Source organism: Ooceraea biroi, chromosome 12, assembly GCF_003672135.1.
Source record: "Ooceraea biroi isolate clonal line C1 chromosome 12, Obir_v5.4, whole genome shotgun sequence".
Classification (NCBI taxonomy): Eukaryota; Metazoa; Arthropoda; class Insecta; order Hymenoptera; family Formicidae; genus Ooceraea; species Ooceraea biroi.
Window position 1 is genome coordinate 13,298,054 of NC_039517.1, and position 27,601 is coordinate 13,325,654.

At 34.8% G+C, this 27,601-nt stretch overlaps 2 protein-coding genes across 2 annotated transcripts; both read left to right on the plus strand.

Moving 5' to 3' along the window:
* The first annotated feature begins 364 nt into the window (after positions 1–364).
* Positions 365–4,182, plus strand: LOC105280358. Its single transcript, XM_011340858.2, has 3 exons — positions 365–2,521; positions 3,137–3,475; positions 3,603–4,182. Exons 1-3 carry the CDS (start codon positions 2,277–2,279, stop codon positions 4,069–4,071), a joined length of 1,053 nt encoding a protein of 350 aa, XP_011339160.2. The 5' UTR covers positions 365–2,276; the 3' UTR covers positions 4,072–4,182.
* A 5,612-nt stretch (positions 4,183–9,794) lies between these two features.
* Positions 9,795–12,505, plus strand: LOC113563089. The gene is made up of 2 exons (XM_026974198.1): positions 9,795–11,615; positions 11,723–12,505. Coding segments are annotated over exons 1-2 (651 nt in total). The 5' UTR covers positions 9,795–11,614; the 3' UTR covers positions 12,373–12,505.
* Positions 12,506–27,601: the final 15,096 nt, after the last annotated feature.

Below are 27,601 nucleotides of genomic sequence, written 5' to 3' on the forward strand. Positions count from 1 at the left end.
ATCTGCGCGGTATTACTTAGTGTTTTGCGAGAGCATGAACATACTTGGTGTTCCTGAAGGTACAAACAAACTATATTAAATAAATTATATTATAGTGTGAATGATATATTTCCTGTACATATAATAAACCTCGCGTGCATTTTTTTATTTCAGAGGGGGTAAGGAAGGTAGATACACCGGAACCTTTCAATACCTGCGCAGTCGGAACATATATTTTTCTGCATTTAAAAACACATATTACGTACCAAATAAAAGGCTGGCAGATGAGTATGGCAGAGAAGATATATTATTTTTATCTAATGAATTGTAGCGACAGCTTTTTTATTGTTATGTTTTATTGTTATTGTTTGAGGATGAGCGGAATGAATATAGTTTTGAAGAGAATTTTAGTAAAATCCTAATTTCTCACGAAATAATCTCAGTCCTTCGCAAGGACTCAGTACATTCGGTATTTGTCTGAGCAGGGGAAAATATTTTTCTCTAATGTTCGGCAAACATCGGTCGAAGCGGCTCGCGTTGCCATATATGGGCATGTCGAATCGTCGTTCGAGCAACTCGGGCGAATAACGAGATAGTTTGGAAGACCAAATGAAGAAAATACTGCGGCAAAAACCGAATCAGTTGTCTCACGATTCTAGTCGAAGAAAGTCTTCTTCTCTAGCTCGTAATTTTCTCTTTGTTCGGTTCACCTCACGAGTGCCGTGTAACCGAGTCTCGTTCGAACGACCATTCGACGCCTGGTTTTATTAAATCGGGTTCTCTGCGTTAACCACTATTAAACTGAGACGACAAATACAGATTCAATTTCACTGAATCGCAACCTTTACTTTCTTTGGTGTGTTGTGTCTAATCCTGCCGTCAAATCCTTATCGAAGACTTCCGAGTCTCGAGTGCACGATTCTCGCGCTCAGCGCTGGGCGTCGTCAGTGAATCTCGAACAGTTATATTCAAGATGTAAGATGTATTCTAAATATATTACCATCTTTCTATATATAAATATTGTCGAGTATAAAACTATATTTTATAAAATAAAAATCAAAAACAGTTGAACGTTATTACACCTTTACCTTGACAAAACCCAGTGAGATCTATCGAAATATGATTTTATTATTTTACTTTGCGACATAGATGAGTTATTGTTTGAAATTGCCTTCATTTTATTGGTTTTTGCTACTGATTGCCCAAGGAGGAATTGCAATCGCAGAAGTAATTGCAGCTGCAGCCCTGAGCCGCTAGTGTGGTAGGGCTTGCTCTTTTTGCACCCTTCACCATTGCACAGGCGAACATTCGAATCCCGCCGATGGCAGGCTTCGTTTTTTTTGTTACAATTAATCTAGAAGATATAATACATCGACATCGTTGACATACTCCGTCCAGTACTGTTGGAGGGTGGACACTTATTAACTTGCACTCTCGTTATACACTTTTAGATATATATTTGAATACAAACTTGCAAATTAAATACAAAATATATGTGCGCTTATGTAACACGCGACTCGCTAAAAGGGCTGGTAAGGCGTCATGTGTATAAAAGAAAAGTAGTGCCAACGCTCAATGTATCCTTGCGCCTGATACTCAACGATCGCTACCCTGCTTTATCAATAAACTATATAGATACATGGGCAATACTCTCAAGTACTATATGTCGATGATATATAATAAATACTTTTTTCCTTACTATAAAATTTTTGTTATATTCTGTGTTTTTTTGTTATAGTCCGCTTTTCTGTGTACAATTAAAGAAATTTCAGGCTGTTTGAATGTAAAACAAAATAAAAAAACAAAAAACACAGTTTTACAGTCATCTGGGGGTCTATTACGTATCTCTAACGTGAGTGAACATGCAAAAAGTGAACAAATTTACTAGCATATTTATAATTTGATTGGTCAACACCTAGTGAATTTGCTCACTTTTCCCATTTTCACTCACATAGAGATACGTAATAGACTCCCTGATTATATTTTCCACAAAGTATAAATGTTATGTTGTTTCACGGACTTTATACGTCCCTGAAAAGTTAGCCAATCACTGCAGTGATGCCAAATTCTGGGTACAGTACCATGGAGGGGATAATAGTGCAGATGATTCTCGTAAAGCACACAAGCTCTGCTCATTTTATCCCGAGCACTCACTCTGCTAAGTAGTGTTTCATCCGATTTCAAATACTTGAGCGACAAACCGATTCAATTAGTTCTACAACGAAACATATAGAAAGTTTGTACAAGTATCATATAATATATTCATTTATATTGCTTTTCATATATTGTTTTCCATAATGATTACGATAACGGACCTACCCGAAGAAATGGTACAGACAATTCTGAACTGTAACATTATCAGTTTCCAAGATATTGTAAATTTCTTCTCCACGTGCAAGCATTTCTATCAAATGATCAACGACGAAAATACATTCTGGCGACGGAAATTTTATAAAAGGTATTATCTATTTTTTTGTATTATATTTTCTTATTTTTCTTTTCTTCTTTTCTTCTATTTTCTCTTTTGTCCTCATTTAAAATAGTTCCGCCGTTGTGATTGATTGTAAGTATTGATGATACATAAATTACACATGCGCGTATACTTTACGACTGTATAGTAAATTATATCATGCATTTATGACACTAATTTTTAATAAATATCAAATATTAGTACAGTTTGTTCCGCCAGGAAAATTCACAGTAACAATTTTTTTTGACGACACCACTGGCAACTTTATTAAAACGTCGTTTTTTCTTAATTTTAATATAGTTGCCAGTGGTGTCATAAAAAAAATTGTTTAATAAATATGTAAATAAATATTTTTTTTGCTGCTTTATTCCTCTTACAAAGTCCACGTTATTCAAACAGCTTAGAATCGAATTTCTTTGCGACCACGTGTCTTTACGACCACGTGTCGATATGACCACGTGTCTATACGTGTATATACTATGTAGTACTGTGCCTATTGTAAGCGACCGATCAGTGTTTCTCATCCTAGACATAAGGGGCTTAGTGGACTATACGCATGCGCGTATACTTTATGACTATCTATTATACAATACGTTTCACTTGTTGCTGCTCAAAAACGTTTTAGAGTTTTATTTTACACGTTATTGGCAAAATTAAGTATACCCTGTTCTTACATTATTATTCCAGTTGGCCTGGTTTGAAAAACATTTGTAAAGAAGAGGAGCACAAAGAATATCTAGACTTTAAGGAAGTAGTAAGAGCACAATTAAACTGTAGAAAAGAATTGCGCCTTTTTTTAACGAAACTGAGCGAAAAGCATTATTATTGCTTTTATGAATCTTTGTTGAGTGAAGATATTACTTGGCGCATGTGGTTGGACGAGTATCGTTATCGGAGCCACTCGAAAAAAGTATTTGTCGAGGAGAAAGAGCTTGATGCATTAATGCATTCTAATAAAGTGACACATCACTTATATTATTATTTACTTATGGATGAGTTAAGAAGTTTATATAAACGATCACAGAGGTGAGATTCAATCAATGATGAATATTTTTAAAAGTTTCTATGGATAATTAAGTAATACTATAACGTATATGTTAAAAAGATAAAATACTTATTGCACAATTAATATACAAAATGTTTTAATTTTTAGTGAACATAGGACTGATCTCACATATATTTATTATGGAAAAGAGCTTCTGCCACATGTGAGGCATTATTATCTAAAACCCATGTGGCATGAATTTATGAATCGTCCTATTAAGCAGCAGATATTGGAAGAGGCGGCAACTCTTGTTGCACAATGGTTCCAACCGGAGCAACATATCTCTTACTCGTATGTAACAACGGAGCTGGAGAATATTGCACAACAAGTGATGGAGCGTCTTGAAGTTGTGAATCCTCAGCATCAAATATTCTCGGTATCTTGTGAACAGATCTCGTCTTGGAAATCCAATAATATCGATAAAGATGAATGGAACAAGAGTGATGCAAGAGAGATTTTATATATTCTTTCCGAGATATTATTCCAGAAACAAAAGTTCCAAGGAATTAGAACTTTTGGGAATACAGATTTCCTTCAAAACTACTTATGTATAAATTACGTAAGTTATAGCTTATAATACATTAGAATCAGATTATGTATAGCTTCATATTATTTTTTAAACGTTAATATCTTTGTCTCTTAAATTGCGACAGGTTTTAAAAGAAAAGTGTGGTTATATTGTTCTATTGGTAATCGTATTCCAGGCTGTTGCCAGAAGACTTGGGGTATGCTGTAAACTATTGTCTTTTCCTGTACCTGAAGTTTTGAGGGAAGATTATTGGTTATTGCAGTGGAAGCCAAAATGGTTAAACTAATTTTTATTTGGATTAATTACATCTTTCTTAAATTTTCATTTTTTTCGAACTTATATATATTTTTCCATTTTATTTTATTGCAGTAATGTAACAAATCCTGATGATGAGTTTTTGTATATCGATGTCTTACACGGTGGAATCATTTTTAATAAAAATAACTGGTCCAGAATTTGTGAGGTTGCACAATGTTCCATAAGTTCTGATGGATATTGCAGAATAAATTCCGTAGAGGTAATTATGTATAAAATATCATATCTATTAAATGAAACAAGAATTCATAAAATTAACGATTCAAATATAAGTAGTCACAAACACATGCAATTTGGTATAGATTTATTAAATCTCTGATACATCAAATTCGTTCATAATTCAGAAAAACAATGTTTTGTTTTCAATAATTTTAGTTTTATTTATGAATATGATGTTCGTTTTAGCTGACAGCATATTTGAGTTGCTGTTTTACTGCAGCAAACGATTTTGTTGATTCTGTTTATCATCACATAAACTGGAAGAATGAAGTTTGTTGGTTTTCGGAGCTTCTAGATCTCTTAAAACAAAAAGGAATATATATGACGATGGTAAATTCTGATACGTGGAGACCAAATTATGGAATACTTGTTACTTTTTGTAAGTTGCTACAGGTACGTCAATAAATTTATAACTAAAGAAAAGAAAGGAAAATAAAATTTCTGCAGTTTTCTCATTTTTCTTTTGCATAAGATTAATTCATGTTTATTGATTAATATATTTTTGCATGATGAAAATGTCTCCATATAATAATGAACACTTTATTTAGTCTTTTACATAAATCTTTTCATTACAAGTATTGATATGTTTTGAAGTAAGCATATTATCACATATTTGTCAAGATATTTATAAACTATCTGCTGGAAGAAAAGTTTTCTAAACAAATTTCGTGTTTTTACATATGTGCAGACTGAATCCATTATTATACGCAATCCAAGCAGATGCATCGATTTTGCACGAGATATAGTAATAACCAAGAGCAGATCTGGGGTACGTGTGTGTGCGGGCTCGTGCGTGCGCGCGCGCGCGTGTGTGTGATTTATAAAGATTCTACACCATGTGTACATAAAGAAACATAAGCAGAATATTCTGCGAATAATTATGTTATTTTAGTTATTTTACGTCACGATGACATTCTGAAAAAGATGATCTCCTTATATAATATAATACAAGAGGAAAAGGAAGCATAAATGTATAAAAATGTAGAAATGTAGATTCTAATCTTGATTGTGCATTAAATTTGAGCAGCTCGCGAGCGTTACTGACGATGGAAACCGCTATTATTATATACTTATGTAGACCCCACAAGTCGTTTACTCCAATTTACCTCCTTTCAAAAGATCATCTCTTTTGGAAATGTGTTTGAAGTTACAACAGAAACAGATTACTACAAATTACCAGAAAGATATAATTATTTCGTATCATTACTTTTCACTTTCTAGTCATATGAAGAACAATTCGCGCCCGAACCGAAAAAGAGGACACCAGAAATGAGATTCGCGGTTGGTATGATCGTGAAAAATGTCGAGTTGGATCTGACGGGCGTGATAATCGGATGGCTGGACACAAAACCTTGGCAAATGTATCCTGATTCGCCAGACGGATGTTATTACATAGTTCTTTGCGAAGACTTGCCACATGAATTTCAAGGTATAAACACACACTGTATTATATAAATTGTGTTATTCCGAGTTATGTATATTTACTATATACAGGGTGTTTTTAAAAGGTCTGGTCAAACTTTAACCACAGATGTTACGTATCAAAACAAAGCAAAATGTCCATATAAACATGGGTCCGGAAATGCTCCCCTTCTGAGATAACACAAGATAAAGTCACTTCATAGGCTTCTTTGGCTCAATTACTGTAGTAATGTTTTTTTTGTTTCGTCGCGGAGAAAACCTGCGCCAAGTTCGATCCCGGCCTTGGGGCAGCGGGGGATATGGGGATTGTTACCACTCTAAAAATCCCATCGTCGCCTGCCTCGAGTGAGTGGCGGAGGGACACCGGAATCTCTCACGAAAACGCCGTGAACTCCGTCCTCGCCTACGGGGAGGACGCCCAGTTGCGCACAGAATAAATCGGACACAACAGGTTTAGTGAAGGGTGTATATTACTTGGACACAGTTCAATTGGACACGTTGCAAATGGACACCGTTCACTTGGACACCGTGCAGTTGGACACCGTGCAGTTGGACACCGTTAACTTGCACACCGTGCAGTTGGACACAGAAAAATGCACACCGTTCACTTGGACACAGAAAAATGCAAACTGTGCAGTTGGACACGAAAAGATGGACATAGTTTGTTTGTTTGCGCGCGCGCGCGCACACACACACACACACACACACACATCGAAGGGGGGGGATGGAAAACGCTTTTTTTCATGTCTTTCCGTGTCGAAATAAATGGTGTCCAACTGCACAGTTTGCAGTTTTCTGTGTCCAACTGCACAGTTTGCATTTTTCTGTGTCTAACTGCACAGTTTGCATTTTTCTGTGTCCAATTGCACAGTTTGCATTTTTCTGTGTCCAACTGCACGGTGTGCAAGTTAACGGTGTCCAACCGCACGGTGTCCAAGTGCACGGTGTCCAAGTGAACGGTGTCCAAGTGAACGGTATGCAATTTTCGGTGTCCAAATAAACGGTGTCCACTTGCAACGTGTCCAAATAAACTGTGTCCAACTGAGGCGCTCCTTTAGTGAATCGGACACGGACCCAATCGGACACAATAAGAAACGGACACAGTGATAATCGTACACAACGCTAATCGGACACAGTGGCAATCGGACACATTGTCAATCGAACACAGTGGTTGCCAATTGCACACAGTAGGAAACGGACACAGTGGTTGCAATCGGACACAGTAGGAAATGGACACACGGGGGTTGCAATCGGACACAGTAGAAAACGGACACATGTTTCGTGACAGTTTCATTCTAATAAGGAAGAGTCAAAATTAGATATAAAGTAAACATTGCTTTGTCTTGCAAAGTACATGCGTGGATACAGTGTGGATACTTTCCCAGTATAAACTTTCTTTAATATTATTAATTTTTTATGCTAAGAAAGTATATGCTTAGGTGGAAGAGCACGAGGAGACGGGCTTCGCCCGTCACCTAGTACTCTTCCACATAAAAAAAAAAACTTTGGGGTGACCAAAAGTACTGCGTGGAAGTTACAATGTAGAACTTTGCTTTGCGTGGAACCTCGCTTCATATACTCTCAGTATATGCTTTCTAAATTTATTAAATATCGCACGTATGCGCAAAGTAAGCATGGTAGCATCGCTACGCCACATAAGAAATAGAAATAGAAAAGTCCTTACAAGTAACATTTCCAGGTTAGGAAAACTGTCACGGAACATGTGTCCGTTTCCTACTGTGTCCGATGCAACCACTGTGTGTCCATTTCCTATTGTGTCCGATTGCAACCACTGTGTGTCCGTTTCCTACTGTGCGCAATTGACACTGTGTCCGTTTTCTACTGTGTCCGATTGCAACCCCCGTGTGTCCATCTACTGTGTCCGATTGCACCACTGTGTCCGTCTACTGTGGCATCAAATGTTCTGTGTCCGATTGCCACTGTGTCCGATTAGCGTTGTGTACGATTATCACTGTGTCCGTTTCTTATTGTGTCCGATTGGGTCCGTGTCCGATTCACTAAATCTGTTGTGTCCGATTTATTCTGTGCGCAACTGGGCGTCACTCCCTGATTCTTAGAGTGGTAAAAATCCCCATATCCCCCGCTGCCCCAAGGCCGGGATCAAACTTGGTGCAGGTTTTCTCCGCGACGAAACAAAAAAAACATTACTACAGTAATTGAGCCAAAGAAGCCTATGAAGTGACTTTATCTTGTGTTATCTCAGAAGGGGAGCATTTCCGGACCCATGTTTATATGGACATTGTGCTTTGTTTTGATACCTAACATCTGTGGTTAAAGTTTGACCAGACCTTTTAGAAACACCCTGTATAGTAACATGCATGTATATTTTTTATTTCAGTGACTTTGGAGACGGTAAATAAGCCAGAACCTATCAATAGCGATGAAATCGGCAGATACTTTTCCAATTTCAATGGTAGTTTTTATACGCCAAATGAAGTGCTGGCAAAAGAGTATGCAGAAGACGTGGTATACTTAACTACTCACCTGTTACGACAACTTACCCTTAATATCAACCCTTAATAGCACGGAAGTATTCTTTTTTAATAATCTTGAGAAAACGTGAAATTACGTACGCGCAGTGTTCTGGGTGCACACTTTAACCGGTCTTTATTCAACGAAACAAAAGAAATAATACACAACACGTTTGACTGTTCTAAACAACTAAATATGATAATAATCACGACAATGGCGAGCATGTGGTACATGCGTGCCACCACGATAGCGAACGAACGACTTCTGCCGCGAACAAAGAAAACGAAATAGGGGTGGTGCGACGACGTCGCCTCGCGCGCGAAACTAAAACGATTTGTATCACTACGCGCAATGCCGTAGGGTCCGATTAGGTGCCACTTTCTTACAAAATAAAAGCTCGAAAAACCATAATCCTTAAGGCTACGTTCAAAAACACTACCCGAGTGCCCCAGTGTATCATTTTATCCTTGTTGTTCAGCGAATAAACAACAAGGATAAAATGATACACTGGGGCACTCGAGTGATGTTTTCAAACGCAGCCTAACACTCCCGGTTTTTGAGAGCTTCTAAACTTATTCTACACATGCCAATTCTCACTCGCAAATTACAAAATAAATCCGCGAGTTGATCTCTGCTAGGCATATAATTAATATCGATATCTCCGCATGTGTATTTTTCACGAATGAAATGATAACGAATATCAATGTGTTTACTTCTCTTATGGAATTCGGGATTCCTTATAATTTTGATAGCACTTTGATTATCAACGTTTATGACCGGAACGTTTGTCCATTGATATCCACTATCATTTAATAATTGTTTAAGCCAAATCGCTTCTTTAACTGATTCGCAAGCCGCAATGTACTCCGCTTCTGTTGTACTAACATAAGTGACACGGTTCTTTGGCGAATAGAGCCCCACGTAACAGCTCCGTCAGCTAATTTAAATAAATAGCCACTAGTTGAACGTCTGGTATCGAGATCTCCAGCGTAGTCAGCATCTGAGTATCCCTGAAGACATGCGTTTTCAACTAAACCATTATACAAAATACCCATATCAATTATACCTTTTAAATAACGAAAAACATTCTTAAGTACGCGCCAATGCTGCTCATCATATCCTATTCTAAAAAGGCGTGTAACTCCTTGAAATTTTTTTTTATCGCATATTGAGGCCTCTTTTCCGCGACGCTGATTGGTTCTCTCGCTTGGCTCGAACTTCGTGTTGCGAATGTCAGAATGTCATAGTCGCTGTCAGTGCGGTTATATTGACAATTTTATTTATTATATTATTTTTATTTTTTTTTATTTTTTATTTTATTTATAGCGCGCGTAGCGCGCGCCTGTGTGCTAGTCTGAAAATAAAACGACTTAAATAGTTCACTATAAACGCAATGTCCGGTCGCGTCACGTTTGCAAGGAACATTAAACTGCCAATGGCCTGATGATAAGGTATATTATTACGCATATCGTTTTCTCCCGTTGAAACTAAACTTCTAAATCCGCAGGAGTCTCTTTAACTTTCGCATCTAACATATTAAAACGTTGCAAAATGCGTTTAACATAAGAGGATCTGTTCAAACTTTAATCGGAATTAAGTTAATCATTTCGCACAAGTTTATTCTCTTCCGCTTCCTTTCTTCTAAGTCGGTCCCCGGTGGATCGAGTAGCTGGGGCTCGATAGGGAAGGAAGGTTGAGGTCGAGGATTAAACTTTATTCGGCATATTTCGTCTTTATTTGCGTTCCGATAAATTCAATACATAGAATAATGTTCGCGGAATTTGGTGTTTTTCTGCTTCTCGGCAGGGCGATATTTTCTATATTCGATCGATAGCCGCGCCGATACAAACATCGATACACCGCACCGCACGCGTCCCGCCTCACCAAGCTCGCGACATCGTTAGCAGTGATGCAAACTTCATACCCTTAGCACCATCGATACTGCACCATGGTGCTCACGCAACAAGCGCGAATCCGTGTCCGTGTGCGCTCCGCGCTCGGCGGCGGCTCGGCTGAGCTCGACGGCGACTCGGCTGAGCTCGGCTCTGCTTCGGACATTCCATGAAGTGGGCCACGACGCGCTTCTTGTTGCGTGTTGTAATATTAATATTAATATTAATTAATTAATATTAATATTATTATTAATTTATTTTATAGTCTTTATAAAACTATAAACTTTACACACACAAGCCGTAAACTTATATATATATATATATATAGTATAAATTTAACTTCTTCAACGATACCTAGTGAGGTTCAATGCTTACTTCAATTGGGTGGCAATTTTTCTTTACCAATTATTAATAAAAAGAAGTCGGTAGTTGAATTTGTTAAAAGTATTGAATCGAATACTGTTACGTCCAGGAGACTTCACGGTTCCTCGCTTCCATAATAAAAATATTAAATTTAGAAATAGGAAAAAGTAACAAATAAGAACTAAACCCCACCAACGGAAAAAATGACCGAACGAGCGCAGGGGGGCCAGGTGGACAGGCGTTACGCCAACCATAAGGCTCGCAGCTTTTCCAATCCCAACTGCGCTCGGCCGGAACGTCCGATAGGTAATAAACAACCAGAATTAAGAGCTAAAATCACTTAGCGAAGACAGCTCCAGAACCTGGAAAAGCGGAGCGGTACCCGCTGACGACAATAAAAGTAATCCACCACAATTAAATACTGAGAAATCTACCATACATGGGGAGATTCGAACTAGAGATACGACGCAAATGGACTAATGGAAACGTGAGCATGGATTGCAATATGGTAAACGGAGTGGTCTTCACAAGTGCCGCACTTTAACTTTCAAGAACAAAATCATAAATCTATCGGATGCCAGCTGCAATTCGGGAAAACCAAGCGCTCCAATAGAAATGAATTTGTTTTACTCTTCTTTTCTTCTGGGAAACAAATAACCCCCACCTACGCTCTTTTAGCCCTATATAAAGGGAACAATTTGGTCAGAGGTCCTCTTCAATCTTCAGTTGGCTTACAACACATATCGTACTGTTTCGTTCTCGTGATCGGGACATCGAGCTTAAATCTTAGAGTCAGTGTTGGACTCCACCCGAGGGACCTCTGGTCAGGTTGGCTCCCTCCTCAAACGCATTGACGATCAACTCCATCCAAGAAGCGGTACCAGAAAAGTAAGCCTAAGTTCATTATTAATTTCATTTTACTTCCCTCCAACCGTCTTCGTGGTTTCATTTCGGTTTCTGGCACAAAGAATCAATTCCGTCTTATTTCATTTAAGTGTCAAATTTCAATCGCGGACGCAGAAATACCCCGACAGAAACACAGGCAGAAACTGTGACGTGCAGCCAAGGGACACCTTACACCGATTCAGCACAATTAATAACCGATTCAGCACAATTAACAACCGATAACACCGAGCGTTACTCACCCCTTTTTGTGAATATCCCGTCACCTGGATCTAGCGTAATCGGGAATCCATCTTCTTCTCCCAACCACTCCCCCCTTTCCCTCCTTGAGTTGTCTCCACGGTGGTATTCACCCATCCCCTCTCCTGAGTTCGGGCGGACCCCAAACTCAGCCATCCCTTCCTCTACACCTGAACTAAGTACCTACCTTCCCTCACCAACTTCAGTCCTTGAGAACCTCGATTTTTTCGGCCTGGCCATCCCTACCATTCCTACATTAAGGGACTTTTCGCAGGGCGCTTTTCACCTATTATTGGAGTACTTCCTAGATTTCTTTCCCACCTATTCTCTTCCACTCCCTCCTACCACTATAATCTGCTGGCCAGGACCCATAAATATTCCTGCTCTCAGGATCGCAGTCGAAAACGCTGGTCCCGACACATTTATACCCTTTATAACCCACCACCGCGTTCATCCTGTATTAATCCCGGCGATTTATATTAGAGAGTTTATGTTTAATTAGGACATTTAAGTATGAATACGGTAGATTTATTTTATTTATCATTATAATTTGAAATATCGAATATGTATCAATAGTATAGAGAGTTTAATTTTTGAATTTTTAAATTTATATAGATAACCTAATATTACCTCCATTATGTGTTTCGAAGTTATAATTATCTATCCGTTACCTTAAATTATGTTATACACACACACACACACACACACACACACACACACACACACACACACACACATATATGATGTTCGGAAATGTATCATTCTTCTAATCAGAACTTTCTCAAATCTTTTTGTCTTAATTTTAAAGTTAGTCAAAATTACATTTGCGCTATTTATAAGAAAGAGAATCATGAATAAATTTGTACTCCAAATTCTAAATTATAGTCAAACGTATCAGTAGCGATTCATTAATTTCATTTATGTAACCATTAAACAGAATATATTAGTGGAAATGTTTTAAGTGACAAACCCAAGTTTCATTTATTTCTAACTACCCTCGTATAACATCCCATTCCTTGACAGATCGTACAGGTCCTATCCTTGGTAATAGGGATTCATTTCCCTTACCTAAAAAGGACCATCGAGTTGACCATCTCGAATAGTAGGGTAAAATCGACTTCGGTCGTTGACCCGAAAATCGAGTGTCCGTTTCGAATAATAGGGTAAAATCGACTTTGGTCGTTGATCCGAAAATCGAAACGTATCGGTCAGCTCGAACACACGAGGTACGGCGGTTGTGTGCCTACGTACCTCAAGAGGCGTCTGGTTGCGCCCTTCCTCGAGCTCACGGAGCTCTGGACGTAACAATACAAAGTACCTTAAATTTGATATACAATCAGCCATTAGAAATCGTGCTTGTCCAATTATTAATAATCTTCTTTCTTTTTCTCCTAAGGGATCATTGCATTATTCTGAATTAACAGAATTATTGAAATGTACTAAATCATTCATTTCCAGTAATTCAGATATTGTTTTTACCAGAGCTGATAAGGGCAATATCACAGTAGCTCTTGATGTTAATCAGTATAAAAATAAGATAGACAATATGTTACAGGATAAGGATACTTATGAAATAGTGAATAAAAATCCAATTAACTCTTTAATTAGTAAACTGAGAGACTTGCTTATGAGATGAAAAAATAATGAATTTATTTCTACGGATATTTACAAACAGATTTATTGCAGCGATGGTGTTTTACCGAGGGCCTATGGGTTGCCAAAAATTCACAAGAAAAATATTCTTTCAGAATTATTGTTTCTTCAATTAATAGTCCGTTTTATTCATTTGCACACTTTCTTCACAAATTGTTATCTGTTAATATTCCTAAGTCAGATAGCCACATTGACAATAGTTTTCAACTAGTTCGTAAATTAAATGGTACATTGATTGGCAATAATTACATTTTTATATCACTTGATGTTATTTCATTGTTTACAAATATTCCTTTGGATCTGGCTGTGGATAGTATTGTAAGAACATGGAATTTTCTGGAAGATTGCAATATCCCAAAAGATGATTTTATTATAGCATTAAATTTAGTATTGAATTCAACTTTTTTCACTTTTAATAATAAGATTTATAAACAAAAATTTGGCACACCCATGGGCTCTCCTCTTTCACCTATTATAGCTGATCTTGTAATGCAAGACCTTGAGAATTGGGCTTTGAACATGCTTGAGATTACTCCTTCGTTTTATTACAGATATGTTGACGACATAGTAATGGCCATTCCATCAAATTGGTCTGATAGGATACTCACTATTTTTAATTCTTACCATCCTAGAATGCAATTTACTTTGGAGGTGGGTGGCGACAGAATTAATTTTTTGGACGTTACTTTGATTAGAAATGACAATTATATAATATTTGACTGGTATCACAAGCCTACATTTTCAGGACGTTATCTTAATTACATGTCTCAGCATCCCATTTCTCAAAAGAAAGGTACTATTATGAATATAGTAGACAGAGCCTTTTTATTGTCATATCCGAAATTTCACGATAAAAATATTAATTTTATAATAAGCACTTTATTGAATAATGACTATCCTCTTGATTTTATTTTTGACACTATCAACCATATATTAAGATCTCTTTTGAACAATAGAACTATGATGCAAAGTAATACGGTGGTTGTTAAGGATACTGTTAAACAATCATGGTTCTCGATACCGTTTGTGGAGAATATTTCTAGAAAATTTATTAATATCACACATGACTTAAATGTCAAATTAGCTTATTTTAGTTTGAATAAGTTACAAAAATTTGTGAAGCCTCTTAAAGACACTCTCCCAGTGAATGTTAGTAAAAATGTTGTATATAGGATTGCTTGCAAGGTCTGTGATGCAACCTATGTAGGACAGACTTCTAGATTATTAAAGACTAGAATTTCGGAGCACAAGAATCATATTCGCAGAAACACTACTTCACATTCTGTTGTTACTGAACCTAGACTCAATTTAGGTCATGAGTTTGACTGGGAGAATGTCATTGTTCTTGACCATGAAAAGTTTTTGTCGAAACGTTTGATCTCTGAAATGCTTCACATTAAATTACAAAATAATAGTATTAATTTACAGACGGATACAGAGTTTTTGCATCATGGCTATTGTTCTGTTCTTTCTAAATTGTAATTTTAATTTGGAAATGTTTGTGCTTATTTCTTGACATTTTCACCTTGTTTTGGCTTTGAGGCAAGTTGTTTGTCTCAGCGTTCTTGTTGCTCCGATGAACCGACCCATTACGTGATATGACTTCGTCCTAATAGTTACATATTTTTGACTCACGACTTCTGTTAATTTTATACTATAATTGAGTTATTTGTTCTTTAGTGTATTCTTTGTTATATCTTGGCGTTTGTATATTGTGGGAGTGTTTAATAACATCAGTTTTTATTATTTATTGTATTGCGCGCTATAATTCTTCTGATCGTTTACAGATTTGGATCACTTTATACTTATACTTTAAATTGTTCACCTTGGAATTGTACGGAACCAACTTGTTACTAAAGATGGCCTGATATTGTGGCCGAAACGTATCAAGAGACACGGTAGTGTCTCGCGCCAAGTATATGCGCAGCGAGACCGACCGTGTACTGTTACGCGAAGCGACGCTTTCGCAAACACTCAGATAATTAGATCTCAATAATCGCTGAACGGATCAAGTTCAGAGTAGGCTCAATGGTTAGCTTGGGGTCGAATTATGTAATAAAAGTGTTTTTATTTTTCTTCTACGTGCCCTAAGAGCGGAGATATTGCAATGCAAAGTTGGAAATGACGATTTTACGATTAAGATACTCCGTTTTCTCCGTCATCGTCAAGTGTGGACAAGGGGGATTGCGGAAGGGGAGAAGAAATGTGCTACAGAACGTTCTTCATTGGCTAGAGACTTGGCCAATCAAGAGGCACGATAATGTCTCGCGCCATGTGTGAATATTAGTGTTTACGACGTGTGAAGTGCAAGAAGTAGTTTGAGTGAGTTCAAGTGCAATAGTCCAGCACTGCAGCTATAAAGAACACATGTCAAGGAAGATGTGAGACCGGGCGGAGAATCCGAACGCAGCCAAGGAAGACATGTGCGGCTGTAAGTACTTTTTGGTAATGTTGATTAGCTGTCAATAATTTTATATCTACGTTCTTCATGCCAGTGTTACCAGACTGTTCGCAACCTGCTAATAATTGCATTTCTGTCCTTTATCAATGATTAATTTTATTTATTGCATTTCTGTTCTTTAATCGATTATTAATTTTATAAATATTCTATCTATGTTCTTCATGGTAACTGTTCGCAACCCGCTAATATTTTTTTGCATTTCTGTTCTTCTATTGATGATTACTTTTATAAATTTTATATCTTTGTTCTTCATGGTATTGCTAAATGTTTATTGCATGTGTGTTCTTTTAGTTTATTGCACTTCTGTCCTTTTATTGATGATGAGGATGAGAGCCCAAGAGTGATGTGATGTGATGTGAAGCTGGGATAAATGCTGGATGGATGCAGAGAGAGATATAAAGATAAGGACATAAATTTTATATATTCTGATGTTCAGCACGTTAGTCATTGTTCTTTTATCGATGATTAATTTTATAAATTTTATATCTAATAGTTTAGTGCATTTCTGTTCTTCTATTAATGATTACTTTTATACATTTTATATCTTTGTTCTTCATGGTATTGGTAAATGTGTATTGCATGTGTGTTCTTTTAGTTTATTGCACTTCTGTCCTTTTATCGATGATGAGGATGAGAGCCGAAGAGTGATGTGAAAGTTGGATGGATGTGGAGAAACATTTAGAGATAAAGAGTCAGGCATGAGTTCCTTTACGATGGTGAGGTTGATGCCAGAAGAGTGATGGAAGCTGGGATGGATGCTGGATGGATGCAAAGAGAAATATAAAGATAAGGACATAAATTTTATATATTTTGACCTATATTCTGACGTTCAGCACGTTAATCATTGTTCTTTTATCGATGATTAATTTTATAAATTTTATATCTAATAGTTTATTGCATTTCTGTTCTTTTATTGATGATTACTTTTATAAATTTCATATCTATGTTCTTCATGCTACTGCTAAATGTTTATTACACATCTGTTCTTTTAGTTTATTACACTTCTGTCGTTTTATCGATGGTGAGGGTGATGCCGGAAGAGTGATGTGAAGTTATCATTACAATTACAATCATTACATTCGTGTATATTCGTTCCGATGTTTCGCATCATCGTTCACCGAGTTTCCTTCGCTTCCTTTTCGTTATGACAGTTACATGTAGGCAGGGATATATATTATTGTTAATATGTGTTGTAATTGTGTAGTTTATTTACGAAGATAGTTACGAAGAAAATCGTTTTGTTAGAAAGAAACTCGTTTTGTTAGAAGTAAGATGATTTTATAAGATGATGTTGAAACAGTATAATTGTCTAATGGCAAGATTGGCTGTGTATTCTGTAATTCTTTCAAACCCGAAATTCTTTCAAAAAAGAACTCTACAAAACTGATATCTTTCAAACTCAAAGTTCTTTCAAAAAAGAACTCTACAAAACTAATGATATTAACAAATCATTTTGCTGATAATAAGTGTTATTAATGCCATTAATAAAAAGAAAAGAATAACATACTTCACACTACAAAATGTGTGAAATCACAACAAAATTACCTTTTTAAAAAAAGGTATAAAAAAGCGCCAAGTATAAGCGCCCGAAGTTCTTTCAAACCCGAAATTCTTTCAAAAAAGAACTTTGCAAACCTGATATCTTTCAAACCCGAAGTTCTTTCAAAAAAGAACTCTACAAAACTAATGATATCTTTCAAACCCGAAGTTCTTTCAAAAAAGAACTCTAGAAAACTAATGATATTAACAAATTGCGCCAACTACAATGGGTATTTATGCAAACCAGAAAATCTATTACTTTTGTTGGGTATATGCAAACCAGAAAATCTATTACTTTTTATTATTACTCTTTGGCCAATATTCATTGTTGATTCTTATTTAAGACCATCTTAAGTACATTCATAAGATATTTGAATTGATACGAATAAATATTTTAATACATATACATATATACATATGTCAATACAAATGTGTTTTTTGAAAATACTTGGCGCTGCTAAACCGAATAAAAAATTCTTAGTATTTAAATAATCTAAACATTACAATAATTTGCTTAGACTCTAATTTACACAACAACTTGCCGAAATACATAAAATATATGTACAAATGTAGTTAATTACACTTATTCTATACTTAACTCTAATGTCTCACATACACACACGCGCGCGCGCGCACGAGAGAGAGAGAGAGAGAGAGAGAGAGAGAGAGAGAGAGAGAGACACACACACACACACACACACACCTAACTTACGTAACACAATCGCCGAAATACACACACACACACACATTCACAAGAGAGGAAGAAAGAGAATAAGGCAATTAACATATTGGTTTTGTTTAGATTTGTTTAGAATTTTTTATTCGGTTTAGCAGCGCCAAATATTTCGTTGAATGTCTTCTAATGTTTGCGTTGTCTCTGAGTTTTCTAAAAAATGACAAAAGAGTTAACAATCAGTAATGGATATGAAATTGTAACAAATAAATAAAGTACAGCGTTATAACGCGAAATATGAGAGAAAGACAACAAGAATATGACGGTATATTTGATAATAATTAATTTATTACTTACCGCATTCCATCTCCATACTTCAGTGAAGCTGTCCTGTGGAAAAATGGCTAGAACCTATGATGGGTGTTTATTATTCGAAGTTCATTTGTTGCACATAATCTCTGTCTGCTTGTTTATTACTTTTCTCGCTCTGCGTGAAATCGTTGCGGAAAGCTGAAGCTGAAAGGGTCTCGACTGTGAGTCTTTGAAAGCTTATTTCTTATACAGCTGTTAAAACTTTTTCTTTTTTTACTTGTTCATTTTCCTTCCTTTCCACTTCTTGAAAGATATATAAATATATTATTGAAAGATATATATATATCTTTTTTGAAATGTGTGATTCATTAAAAAAGAAATCTAAGCGAAGCTTTTCAGAAGCTTGGCTTAACGATGATCGCTATAAGACTTGGATACGGAAAGTTCCGTTTAATGATAGTTCTTTTCATTGTACTATATGTAAAAAAGATTTTTCTTGTAACACGTGCATTTCAAGACATGCGGATTCTTCGTGTTACAAAAATAATATTAAAGAAATCACATCTTGTGAATCAAATAGCGATAGCGATGTTAATTTGAAGAAAAGAATTTGTAAAAGAAAATTTCGACAACAATGGTTAGACATCGAAGAATTTCAACCCTGGTTACGCGAAGCATTACATGCCGAAAATTTATGTCTTTGTTCTTTTTGTGAAAAATATATGACAGCTAATTTGTCACATATTATACGTCATGCAGAATCCGCAGCATATATAAGAATTGCTACACAAAGAAATATAGAGAGAAAGGAAAGTGATGAAAATATTAATATAACGGATGTTGTGCATTTTTCGGATACTTTTGATCAGCAAGCGAAGACAGCACAAATTCGGTTCGCTGCGTTCATTGCCGAAAACAACATTCCGTACCAAACTGCTGAAAAAATGCTCAAATTTCTCCAGCAAATTATAAAAGATTCAAAAATATTGCCAAGTATAAGTATGAGTCGAACTAAATGTCAAAAAACTATTTCAAACGTGTTGTGTCCTGTTGAAACCGATCGTGTAGTCGATATTATTCAAAATACAAAATTCACTGTTTTTATTGATGAAACGTCAGATATTTCTAATTAGAAATGGATGACGTTTCTTGTTCGGTATGTCGATCCTGAAACATTAAACATTCGCTCGCAATTAGTTAAATTAATTGATATAGATGCAAAAGATAGTAGCGCTGATAAATTATTTAAAGCATTTAAAGATGAAATGTGTAAATTACAAATTCCATTTCTAAATATTGTTGCTTTATCATGCGACAATGCGTCCGTCATGATAGGCAAATATTCGTCATTTAAAACAAAACTTGAAGAAATGTGTAAAAATTTAATAACATTTTCATGCCCATGCCATTCCGCTGCCTTAATTGCACATGCTGCATGTAGTAAGATTCCAGACTATTGCGAGGAATTTGTAAAAAAGATAGCAAATTATATTAATGGTAGTCCCAAGCGATTTGCTATTTTTAATGAATTTATGAATTTTTTTAGGAAAGAAACCGTAAAATTCTTAAGTTGTCCGATACACGATGGCTTTCCCGCTATTCATGTATTGAAAGACTTCTTCAATATTGGAATACAATCGAGCTTTTTTTAAGAGAAATGGTAGTAATTGAAAAGACGACATCCGGAGAATATTTATTATCGATAATGCAAAAACCTGATGTAAAAGCATATTTCTTATTTTTAAAATATATTTAAAATTTTTTTAATTCTTTTAATGCATTCTTCCAAGCTTTGGAGACAATAATTCAGTTATTGCAACCAAAGTCATTTCAGTTCCTAACCATAATTTGTAAACATTTCTTGAAACCAGAACTTTTGTGCAATGTAAATAATAATCACAACAAAATTACCTTTTTAAAAAAAGGTACAAAAAAGGTGCCAAGTATACGCGCGCGAAGAAAAAAAGAACTCTACAAAAGTAATGATATCAAACCATTGCGCCAACTATAAAAATGGGTATTTATGCAAATCAGAAAATCTATTATTTTATTATTATGTATACAACATCCTATTCCAATCCAAGCGTTATTTTAATTCTCTTTAAATATTATTATAGTATTTTGTCACAAAAATGTATGAAATCTTCAAATTGCGCCAAGTGCAGAGAGAATGTATCGAAAATTAATTATTGTACTATTTAAAAAACTCAAGTGGTAGTATTCTTATCAATTAGAAAGAGAATATATGTATATATTGTTTTGAAAAATTATTGTTGTACTACTTTCAAAAAATAAAAAGTGATACATATCTTTTTATTGTCACTCTTCCTCTTCCAATCCAAGTGGTAGTAGCTTTCATTTATCACTTGGATTTTAATTTGTTTGAATTCTAATGGAAGGAATAGGAAACGTAATAGAAAAGAATAAAAGAGGTTACAGTACAAAATGTAAAAAAATAATATTTAGTTAGTGCAAAAAACTTGGCGCTGCTAGACCTCGCTACCGCCCCTTAACGCACGCATGCACTTTATATAAAACCTCAAGCTGCTCGTTCAGATATAAAACTGCAATCCAAGAAATTTTACGCATGCATAAGCGCTTATTATATTATTATATATAAAACTTAAATCTAATCTAAATTTAACAAACAGCTTACATTTAATGATGAAAAATAGATAGAGAGATAGAGAGATAGATAGATAGATAGATAGAGAGATAGAGAGATAGATAGATAGATAGATAGAGAGATAGAGAGATAGATAGATAGAGAGATAGAGGGAGAGAGAGAGAGAGAGAGAGAGAGAGAGAGAGAGAGAGAGATAGAGAGATAGAGAGAGAGAGAGAGAGATATTGATTGATTGATTGTGTCTATATTTAGCATCTGCTACTTTTGCATAAATCACAATACACATGCATCATATGTATCACATGCAAATCCCATTACACATTTCATGTTATAAACAATTCTTATCATAAATAAAAAGAAAATAAATACAATAAATAAATACCTAAATCTTCATAAATAAAATAAACTATAGTTACAATACCATTTCCTTCTTTTATCTAATCCTATCCTATTTTTTCTTTATATGTTTCGCTAGTTTCATCTTAAACTCTTTCATTTTCGATATCGTTTGTATTTCTATTGGGATCTTGTTAAACAATTAGAATCCATTATATATTAAATTCTTATGCGCTGTTAATGTTCTTGTTCTTTCTATTGCTAATTCCATATTGTTCCTAGTGTTATATACATGTTTCTCATTTATTCTCCTTATTTCAGCAAATAAATATTTTGGCACCATGTTATTTTTCATCTTATATACCATTATACATACATTATATTCCATCCTTTGTCTTACACTCATAAAACACAATGCCTCCAACATGTCTTTAATCGCTGTATACCTATTTACATCTAGTATTATACGCATTGCACGATTTTATGTTTTCTGTAACATTTCCATTAATCCTTGATTGAAATTTAACATTATGCTACTACAATATTCATAGTGTGGCGCAATTATAGTTTTATATATTAACACCTTTGCATAACTACTTAATGTTTTTCTCATTCTACCTAGAAAACCTATTTTCTTACCTACTTTTTTAGCTATATACCATGCATGCTTCTCGAAAGTTAAATGTTTATCAATTACTATTCCTAAATACTTCGTATCTTGTACCTCTATAACTGCTTCCTTCTCTATGCATATATTATAATTTGTTCTCATTTTTATTTTTCTGGGGTCACTAATAATCATAAATACTGTTTTTTTTTTATTAATTTTTAAAGAATTTTTCTTTAACCATTCTGTCAGTGCATTTAAAATTTCATTCAAAGTTTGTATTATAAAATCACTATCGTCACTATATACATATATTATTTTGTCATCTGCAAAAAGTCTAAAGCTACATGTTTTACCTCTATAAATCTTAATAATGTCATTAATATATAAATTAAACAACAGTGGTCCTAACACAGAACCCTAAAGTACTCCTGTTTTAATTTCAAGCTTTTGAGATAATTCTTCCCCAATTTTGACTTGTTGAGTTCTATTTTCTAGATATGATTCAAACCATTTCAATACAGTTCCCCCTATACCGTACATTTTCAACTTTTTTAACAATTCTTTCCGATCAATGGTTTCAAATGCTCTTTTGATATCTATAAATACTACTCCTATTTTTTCATTCCTATCCAATCTCTGCCTCCATTCTATAAGCGTTTTTTGAATTGCGGTTTCGCACGAATGTCCCGCTCTAAATCCTGACTGCTCTTCAATCAATATGTCATTCTCATTAATATATTCGAGCAATTGGTCTTTCACTACTTGTTCTAAAACCTTTTCATATACCGGTAACGTATTTATCGGCCTATAATCCTCCGCCTTATTACTGCCATTTACCTTTGGAATTGGTGTAAGAGATAGAGAGATAGAGAGATGGAGAGATAGAGAGATAGATAGATAGAGAGATAGAGAGATAGAGAGATAGAGAGATAAAGAGATAGAGAGAGAGAGATAGATAGATTGATTGATGTCATTTATTTAGCTCCAGTAGCTACTTACAATACAACTTACCTACTAAAAAAATTATGTTTCGCCACATTAAATATTATTCATTACACCTTCACGCTCTCTCCTCTTAATATATATAGCTAACATTCTTCTAAATCTTTGTATACTTTGTTCCTCCTTAATTTCTCTTTGTAAATTATTATACATTTTAAATCCTCGATATAATACCATATTCTGTTCCTCACTAGTTCTATATTTATCGACATATATATTACCTCTTTGTCTAGTATTTATTGCACTTTCATACTGCACTATTTCTATTTTACTATGTAAATAGTTCGGACACATACCATTAACCATTTTATGCACCAGTACACATACATTATAATCAATTCTTTCTTTAATCGACATAAAATGCAACGCTTCAAGCATGTCATTTATCCGTACTCTTCTATTGCATCTAAGTATAATTCTCATACCTTGATTTTGCAATGTTTGCAGGTGCTGTAAATTGGTTATACTTATACCCACTAATAATGACGCACAATATTCAAACAATGGTGCTACTATTGATTTATACACAACACATCTCATGTACGGTGTCAAATCTGATCCAATTCTTCGCATATATCCTAACTTTGCTCCTACTGTTTTACTAATATAATCAATATGCGCCGAAAAATTCAAGTGTTTATCTATTATTACTCCTAAATATTTTATTTCACTCACTAATTCCAATTTTTTATTATCCATATAAATTTGTACATTGTTTTCTACTGTTTTCTTCCTAATCCCCCTAATCAACATCACTTTTGTTTTATCTGCATTTAATTTCAACCTATTTCTTTTCAACCATTCTTCTATTCTCACCATTTGTTCATTCAACTTATTACTAATTTCCTCACTCGAATACCCAGTAACATAAACCAATGTATCATCAGCAAATAATCTTATTTCACCACCGTCATTAATAATTTCAATTATATCATTTATGTATATCAAAAATAATAATGGCCCCAACACCGATCCCTGAGGAACACCTGTATTCATATTAATGGGATCCGATATCACACCATTAAATTTTACTCTTAATTTAATATTTCTCTATCTACTATTTCAAATGCTCTCTTTAAATCCAAAAATGCCACTCCTATCATTTTCCTTTCTCCAATTGTTTTTTTCCAACTAGTTATTACCCACTGTAAAGCTGTTTCACATGAATGTTTAAATCTAAATCCCGACTGACATTCTTGTAGCAACTTATTGCTTTCCAAATACTCAACTAATTGTTTTTATACAACCATTTCTAATATTTTTTCATAAACTGGCAATTTATTTATCGGCCTAAATTCATTCATTTTCTTTGTTCCTCTAACTTTAGGTATAGGAACAACAATCGCTTCTTTCCATTCGCTGGGGAATATCCCCTCTTCTAATGATCTATTTAATATATTACATATTTTATCTCCTACTACTTCTACTACCATTTTCATTATTTCAACTGTTATTCCTTCTTCAGTTCCTGCTTTATTTTCTAAGTTCTTTACCATGCTATATAAATTCTCTACTTGAATCTTTTTAAAACCCTCAAATATACTATCAGTATATTTCGCCTTCACTAAATTATCATCGTTACAATCACATCTTAACTGCCTAACACTATCTACGAAATAACAATTAAACTCATTAACCATCTCTTCAACGTTACCAATTATTTTATTTCCACATTGTATTTCATTATACTCATTATTTCGTGTATCTCCTTTCAACATCTCTTTCAATGTACTCCATATTTTCTTTGGATCTTTTTTATTTTTATCTAATTGTTCTTCTAAATAGCCTCTTTTTGCTTTCCTACAAATATCCACAGTTTTGTTTCTTAACTGTTTAAATAGATCCCAATCCTCTTTCCTTTTACTCATTCTAGCTACTTTATACGCATTATCTCTTTCTTTTATTACTTCATAAATAAAACTGGAATACCATTGTTTTCCCTTCCATTTATCTTTTATAACTATTATCTTTGGTGGTGCTACTGTATCAATACATTTAACTATCATACTTATTGCTAATTTTGCCAATACATTAATACTATTTCCTTCAATGGCACTGAAACATTCTTTAACCAATCTTTTAAATTTTTCCACATCCATCCTCTTATAATCTCTGCGTACAATACTCTTGTTCTTTTTTTCCTTTAATCCTCTTATGTTCAAATGTATTACAATTGTCGAGTGATCTGTTATCTTTAGTTCGTGACACATTTTTGTTTCTACATTCATATTAGAAAAAACTAAATCTATTATAGTTTCAGATGTATTTACAACTCTCGTAGCCTCATTAATCATTTGTTTTAATCCAACTGTATTCATAACTTTAATCAACTTATTTTGAATATGATTATTTAATTTCATATCTATGTTAAAATCCCCCATAATAATAATGTTATCTCTCCGCATATTGCTAATACATGTTTTCTCCAAAAAATCTACAAACTTAGCATCACTGCTATTTGGCGAGTGATATACTAACATTAATACTCCTTTATATTTCCTATCTACAATTTCTACTGTTAACACCCACCAGTTTCTTTCACATGTCGCAACTTCAATCTCTCTAAACTTAATTTTACTATTTATATATAATAAAACTCCTCCTGCCCTGCTTAATTCCGAATCGCATCTTACACATTTATACCCATCAATTTGCAACTCGTGGTCTTCAATTTGCTGTGTTACATGTGTCTCAGTAAACCCTGCTATACAGGGTCGTAATTTTCTTATTAGCACATTTTCTATTTCGTCTTTATGTTTTAAAAACCCTTGAGCATTTAAGCATAATATACTGTTTTCTACTTTAATCGAACTAACTAATTGCTAACTACCTTGAATTCTATTTTTCTGCTTTTCTATTTCTCTTTTGTAACATGGACAACTACTATCGTATGCTGAATGATTTGATTTCAAATTTTTTATTTTAAAGTTCTTAATCTTATCCTCACAATTCGCGCACTTTTTTTCTTGACTTCTACACTCTTTCGTCGCATGCTGACCAGCGCAATTTCCACACATTTCACCCTTAGTACAATCCTTCGCAAAATGATAATATCCGCAACATTTATAGCATCTTAAAATCCCTATATATTCTTGCACTTTACATATTTTCCATCCTATTTTCACTTTTCCTAACTCTGTCAGTTTATCATGTGTCTCGTCGTTTACTTCCGCTATAATTGTAATTCCTCTTATTTTCCCGTTTGTTGATTTATGAATAATCTTCTCAGATGTACCGTTCTTCCTATATCCATTTTGTTCTTCACCCTTCTCCCAAAATTTCTTCTCCTTCTCGCTGTCCTCCTTGTCAACATCAAATATCCTTATTTTCCTCATTTTCTTCATTGGTGCTTGTATTATACAGTATACTTTTCTCCAAGATCCCTAGTTACTTTATTCTTCAATTTTTCAGCCTGCCTCTTATTTTCGCATCCTACCACTACTGCTCCTCTTGTCACTTTTGTCATTTTGGTAATACCAACTCCCAATTTTGTTATATCTATTTTCCTTTTAATTTCCCTCTTCGTTACTTCGCTGGAGTTCTCTTCTTCTGCCTCCTTTGGTTTGATGATTATTACAGACTCTTGTTCCTTTTGTACTGCTTCTCTGTAACTTTTACTTTTATCATCTCTGATCCCTGCATTCATCGCTGGTGAATTATTTACTATTTTTTGCACTTCCTTCATGACCGTTTCACTTATCAATAATTCCAATTCATCATTCTTCCAGTGTTGTATTTCTTGCCTTACTCTATCCATTTCCTCATTAATAGCTTCAGTAATAATATTCCTAATAGCTTCCTTTCCTACCATTTCATCCTTTATTTCCTTTATCAGTTTATACATATTATCAATTTTGTTCTCCATCTTCCCTACTAGAGGGCTACTTGATGCTTTGCTGGTGTCTGACATTTTCCTCTCTCTGCATTCCGTGATTATTCGCACGCTACTACTACTTTCTTTCTCTGTATCACCACTCTTACCACCTATTCTATTTGTATTACCACTTTTACCACCTACTCCATCTTTCAACATAATTGTTTCAACTTTTCCTTTGCATAGTACTAATTCATTCGAGGCATTGTACATTTTATGCAATTTGTGACAGTTTGGATGATGTAGCTTATCACATGGTATACATCTATAAGCCTCAGTTTTTATTTCCTTCCTGCATTGCCTACACGCAACCGGTCTTTGGATTTCCACATTCATTTCAATTACCGACGATGCTCGCTTTAATATACGCTTTGGCCACACAGGTGTGTCGCTGTGCGTAGCCGCTAATCCGGTGATTCACCAAGATGGACAGCAGCGAACATGGCCCACCTGCTGAGCGCTTTCACTCTTCTTCAGTCCCTTTTGTTCAAATTATTTATTCTCCACTTTAGATAACACTTCCACAACAACTTCCACGCATCTATCTTCGCTGGCCACCTTCCTTTCAACTCAAAAATAACTTCTTCCTCGTCAATTACTCATTCTCCTGGGAGTACGACGTGACACGACGAGAGAGAAGGAGAG

Coding starts and splice junctions, on each gene's coding strand:
- LOC105280358 (XM_011340858.2), top strand. CDS start 2,277: ATGATTACGATAACGGACCTACCCGAAGAAATGGTACAGACAATTCTG. Junction 2,522..3,136: donor TTTTGTCCTCATTTAAAATA/GTTCCGCCGTTG, acceptor TTATTATTCCAG/TTGGCCTGGTTTGAAAAACA. Junction 3,476..3,602: donor TTATATAAACGATCACAGAG/GTGAGATTCAAT, acceptor TTTAATTTTTAG/TGAACATAGGACTGATCTCA.